The 5,728-nt window shown below is 38.5% G+C and overlaps 2 protein-coding genes across 3 annotated transcripts in view; one reads left to right on the top strand and one right to left on the bottom strand.

The window, feature by feature from the left end:
• The window catches only part of si:ch211-257p13.3 (kinesin-like protein KIFC3), a 24,821-nt gene extending 21,228 nt beyond the window's left edge, over positions 1-3,593 (bottom strand). The window contains exon 1 of one of the 2 annotated variants that reach the window (XR_001310243.1): positions 3,285-3,593. The gene's annotated coding sequence lies outside the window, so the exon portion shown is untranslated. The remainder of the gene's footprint in view (positions 1-3,284) is intronic. The other variant, XM_014008790.1, reaches the window with a different exon arrangement.
• Positions 3,594-3,989: 396 nt separating this feature from the next.
• cep72 (centrosomal protein 72) overlaps positions 3,990-5,728 on the top strand; it is a 15,479-nt gene continuing 13,740 nt past the window's right edge. The window contains exons 1-4 of the mRNA XM_014008666.1: positions 3,990-4,083; positions 4,291-4,418; positions 4,815-5,007; positions 5,098-5,203. Of these exons, the coding sequence (XP_013864120.1) occupies positions 4,008-4,083; positions 4,291-4,418; positions 4,815-5,007; positions 5,098-5,203 (503 nt within the window). The 5' untranslated portion in view covers positions 3,990-4,007. The remainder of the gene's footprint in view (positions 4,084-4,290; positions 4,419-4,814; positions 5,008-5,097; positions 5,204-5,728) is intronic.

Genomic DNA, 5,728 nt, shown 5'->3' with positions numbered 1-5,728 from the left:
AAAAAATACTACCCTGATAAATTGTGTCTCCTGGATAGAGTGAATTTAATTGTGGTTGGATGAGAAGTATAAACATTCTGACACATTAGCTTGTACACAACCCATCATCAAAAATATTTTTTGGAGAAGTCACCTCCCAATAAATGTCAGTTTGGAAAATCTAACTTCTCACTTTTACTCAGTACTTTTACTTTTAATACTTAATTTTGTGTCAGAGATTTACTTTTGATACTTAAGTACAAAAAATATCAGATACTTTAAGACTTTTCCTCAAGTAATATTTTTAGAAAAGATTTGAACTTCTACCAAAGTATTTTTATGATAAGATACTTGTACTTTTACTCAAGTATCACTTTGATGTACTTTATACAACACTGCCGTTTCTCAGACTCAAATGTGACATCCCCCAGTTCACTCAGATTATGTTTAMAAGTTCTAACAACAAATTTAATTCAGAACAGAACATTTAAAAAATCCCAGATTTGTGAGCTTTGATGAGATGAAAATGGGTAAACTTGCGTCTGTTGCACAACTTTCTTTACTTATTTGTCGAGTTAGCTATTTAATCTTCCTTAATCCACACATAATCTGCGCAGTGACACAGATTATTACTGGTTTAAATGTTTCATCAGTTTGTAACATCTAGAAGAAACTTGTGAAGAGCTGGCGTTGAAACCCAGCAGCCAATCGACAGCGAGCCTTTTAAAATCCATTTCAAGGGTCCTTCTGCGGCGCGCAGAGACAGCAGAGGAGCAAACGTGTTCGTTTCCACCCTCTGGCCCACGAGTAACGGAAGGCTGAGCGCCAGGCCGCCCGCGGCCCCCGAGGCGTTCCCGGCAAACAGGCACACGGTCAGGCAGCAGGACAGAGACGAGAGGCCCAGGCAGCGGGTCAGGACGGCCAGCGTGTCGGCCGAGAGCCGGTCCGAGAGGCCGAGCAGCAGGCAGGAGCCGCACAGGAGGATMCGGGCCGTGTTCTGGTCCCGACTGAGACACAGGAAGTCAAAGGAAACCAGAGCCGGGGCCAGAACCTCCCCGGCCCACTCAGCATCCCTCTGAAGGGACGAGCTGAAGGGGAGGACGGAAAGAATTGCAGAGGCGCCGAGCAGGAAGAAGCCAACCGAGGGGGCCCTGTGGTCCTGCAAGAAAACAGACATCTTAGAAAATATGTGTTTAACAAAATATGTGCACTGAAGGTCGCTGAAMAAAGGTGCTTAAAGGGCCAATATTATGTGTTTCTCAGGCATATATTTAAATACTATACCATAATAATCTATGTCACCTTTAGTTGTTATTAAAATGCTGTTTTTATGTTTAAATAGAAAATAAACTTATCTTCTCATCACTTCCTCTTCTAAACGCCTTGAAATTGGCCTCTGTCTCTTTAAGAACCACCTTCCGMYTCTGTCCTGCCCATTTCGGTGCGGGCTGCCATGATGCAGTTTACTTGGCATCTGAAAATACATTTCCTCAAAGGTATTTTTAATCTGAAAAGAGCTTCACTGAGTGAGAACTAATGTTGAGATCTCAGCAGACAGTTAAGTTTCACTTTCACTCGAGAGTCTGCAGGAGTCATGGACACGGCCATGAGAAAGTTCGGCTTAAAGACACGTCCAAGGCGCGTTTCTGGTCCCCACCTGTCGTTTTGCTCCTCAGCATGGCTTCCTAAAAACRCTGCAGGATTTCTCAAACATGCATGAATGAGTCAAAGCAAGGCTTTGGGCATGTTTTTTATGAGAGTATAACATTATAACATGACATAAAACTCAAAAAAGTTGATTTTACATGATATTGMCCCTTTAACTTATTTTTCAATCCTTCTGTTTTGTTTTTCAAACTACACACTTGTGCTATTTTTTCCATTTGCATATCAGAACTTTCATCTGGTTCAGGAGAAAGGTGTGTTGACTTTTGGTCTTTGTCACCTTTATATYTTACAAACTATTTTACGTCAGTTACAAATGTTTGCCTTGTAGAAATAYACTGAAATGTTCCCCTTAAAAATCTGCTTCAGCAAACTTGCTCCATTTTGTCTTGTAGTGGTCACCTAGGGGTGGAGTAAACAGTTCCACCTGTCTTTGACCTTGGTCTCAGAAGACCTCCTTTAAAGAGACAAAACTGTTCAAGTTAAAGCTATCACATGTTTTCTTAAACAGTAAAGAGACGCTTTCTTCTTATTAATCAGATAATAAACAGAATAATCTTCTTTTATTCGTAATTATATCAACGTATAAAAACGAAAACACAAAAAAAATGTTATTACAATGTTTTATTGTGCTTTGATGTAAATCACTGCTTGGACTTAACTGTGAAACCACAGTAATTGATTATAGATGTTTAAGTTTAAATATTTTTATTTAACTAAACTCAGCATTATGGTTAAGCTTTATTTTGAAACATTTTATAATTAATTTATCTGAATCRTTATAATGAATGTTTTATATGACACTTATGTTAGCTAGCCTTTTGGTGTATTTAGCTACTTTTCTGTGTCTTTTGGATGGCCTTATGCTACTTTTATTTACCATTTTGAACTTTAGGCATTACATTTGTTACAACATGACTTTTTTAATTTTTTTATTGGATTACTTGTTGTTTTGTATCCATATTTCATTTCATGATTGAAACAAACAAACAAACTAGTTCTAGCAGGCATGTTGTTACTTTTAGCTGGCCTTTTGCTGCATTTAGCTGCCTCTTTTAGCTTTTTGCAACTTTTAACATTTATCTGTCCTTTTGTTACAGTTTTAGCAGTCATGTTGGTAATTTTAGCTAACCTTTTGCTACTTTAAGCTGTCATTTAGCAACATTCAGTTAGCTTTTGCTACTTTTAGCTTCACCGCTGCTACTTTTAGCTTTTAGCTGTGCTTTTGTTACTTATTTTTGCAAGCATGTTGGCACTGTTATCTAGCATTTCGCTATCGTAAGCTTTCAGTTAATAATTAGCTACTTCTAGCTTTTGTTTTGCTGCTTTTAGCTGCTAATTTAAGCTTTTAGTTGTCCTTTTAACTTTTATAATTTTGTTTTTTAGCCAGCTTTTTGCTGTTTAGCATCTTGCTAACCTTTTGATATTTWAGCTATCATTTAAAAACCTTTAGGTAGCATCAAGCAAAGTTTAGTTTTTTGCTATTTTTAGCTGCTTTATCAGGAAATGTTTAGCAATTCACCACTCTGTGTTCAGACTGCATTTTCGCATGATGATCTCAAGTTATCAACCTATTAAACTTATTAAACATCAGAAAACTACAGGTTAAGTCTGTTTACTTTTTCAAAAAAAATATCTACCTTGAAAAGTTTATAGGCAGACCGCAGTGCCGTGGCGGACAAGATGATGTTAGAACAAGTTGTGACCCACTCTGCTGCACAGACCGCCATGGATCCCGATGACTGGAGGCACAACCCCGGCTAACCTGCTGCCCAACACCGACCCTAACAGCGTCAGAGAGTTTAAATTATTCCTTTTTATGTCTGGTGTTAAAGCTGCTTCACATATCTGACTCCCGGTCACTGAGTCGTTCATGAAAATATTAAAAGTACGAGGCTAAACTTTGAGCAAACATTAGCAAGCAGGGACAACAGTTCGTTTGTTTTCACACGTGACACAATGCGCAGGCGCAGGCTCCTGATGAGGCGTTCGATGTTACACGTAAAGCATCAAACTTTTCCACTTCCTCATTTAAATTAAATGTATACGGATGTTTAGTATATTTATTTTATGAGAAATATCGTATCCTGTGGCATGTATTATTAGCGTTAGTATCTTTAATTCAAATGAAAGCTATATGTTTTCTTAGCCAAACACAACAATTTGAAAATTGTGATTTCTTCACTTAATGTTTATGTAAAATAAAAATAAAAACATGATATTTGATGCAATATATTTAGAATATATCATTCTAGAAACAACTGTAAAGTTTGTTTTTCAAATGATCATCCTGTATTTACTGGAGTGAAGGATGGAGTATCGTTTTTCCGACAGAACCTAACCGTATCAAAAGTTCGAAAAGTATGGCGGCGGWGTGTTTGACAACACTAACAGAGCAATGGATTCGCGACAGATTACAGTTAAAACACCCGTGTCTCGGTAAGATTATTTAACAGGAGGCGACATTTAGGATTAAAAAGATCCAATGTTAGTAGTCGTTTAGCTTTTGTTGCTGGGAAAAAAAGAAAAATCTCAGCTCAGGCTAAGACTCTTTAGCATCAACAAACTGGGCTAGCCAGAGCTAACAAACATACGTAGCATCAACCGTGACTTGCTTTGATTTTTATTTTAATTGTTTTTAAACAGGCAGTGTTCGGACGCTGAGCCTTCCGGGGACATGTGAGGAGAAGATAAGACATCTCGGAAACGCCTTGAATGATTTCGTCCGTCTGAAATCTCTGGATCTGTCCTACAATGCTCTCGTATCTGTGGAGGTTTGCTCCTTTAATATACCGTCTCCTGTCACAGTGGCTCCCAAACRTTTTATCTTCTGACCCACAAAATATTCATGGCAAAAACTCGTGACCCCAAATGTTACTGGTCTGARTACACAAACTTTGTTAATAACCCTAAAAACAMAGGCWACAGACACTTCCTCATTTATGTACACAGAAACACCATGACTATAGCAACAGTTGATGCATAGTTTTCAAAATGACTGCCTATGTGTAGTTTTCATTGTCTTGTTGTTTTCTAAAAACATTGTTTTACAACGTCTGTGTTTATTAAATACACTGAAGAGATAAGCTAAGTAACACTCTCGCTCACTTATGTTCAGGGGTTAAAAAGGTCCCATTCTTGCCTAAAACTGAACCGCTTCTTCTTCTCAGGGCGTGCAACCTTTGAAGATGCTGGAGAGGCTGATCCTCTACTATAACTGCGTGCCTTCACTAGAAGAGGTCACAGCGCTGTTCGAGCTCCCGGTTCTACGAGAGCTGGACCTCAGGCTCAACCCTCTGGCCAAAAGCTGCCCACACTACCGCTCTTCTCTGGTGCACGCCATGCCCAGCCTGAGAAAACTTGGTAGGTCGTCGTCCGACTCGTTTGCTCCGAGCTGATGTCAAGTCGGGGATTTCGGATGACCTAATGGAGTCTCTCTGTTGCTTTTTTCAGATAACTGCTCGGTCGGAGCCGCAGAGCGCAAAGCTGCAGCTCTGCAGCTCTCTGAGGTTCCTGCTCTGCTGCACGGCTCCTCTCTGAGTCTGGATGCAGGTCTGAGGTGCAGTGAAGTGCTCTGTTTAATGGACGCATCAGACTAACTTTTATGCACGTAAAACATTTAAATATTTTACTTGGTRTTGGTTCCCAGCTAACACAAGAACGTTCCATTTAGGCCAATTTATTGAGGTCAGAAAGTCAGAGGCCGGCTGGAGGTGACGCAGGAGCTGCCTCTGACTTTATGACCTGAAGTCATAATGAAAAATGTAGTCAAATGTAGTTGAAGTAAAGACTTTTGAATGCTGTTTTGAACCAATACAATCAGTGTTGGAATAAATGTTTAACTGTTCAACTGTTAAATTTTATTTTTAACTGGGGTAAAATGGGTAATGTTAATAGTTAGGTTAATAGGCATTTGCCATTCCAGTAATCATTTATTTAAATATTCATTTATTAATTTCATTTCATTAAAAAAATAAAATAATAAAAATAAATAAAATATAAAAAAAACTAATAAAATGAAATGAAAGGCAGCAGAAAGAAGAAAAATCTTATATCATTTGTGTCTTTTCTCCATCAAATAAAT

The sequence above is a fragment of the Austrofundulus limnaeus genome, unplaced genomic scaffold (genome assembly GCF_001266775.1).
Source record: "Austrofundulus limnaeus strain Quisiro unplaced genomic scaffold, Austrofundulus_limnaeus-1.0 Scaffold52, whole genome shotgun sequence".
NCBI lineage: Eukaryota > Metazoa > Chordata > Actinopteri > Cyprinodontiformes > Rivulidae > Austrofundulus > Austrofundulus limnaeus.
The sequence above is the reverse complement of the archived record's forward strand: the minus strand, read 5'-3'. Positions and strand labels throughout refer to the sequence as shown.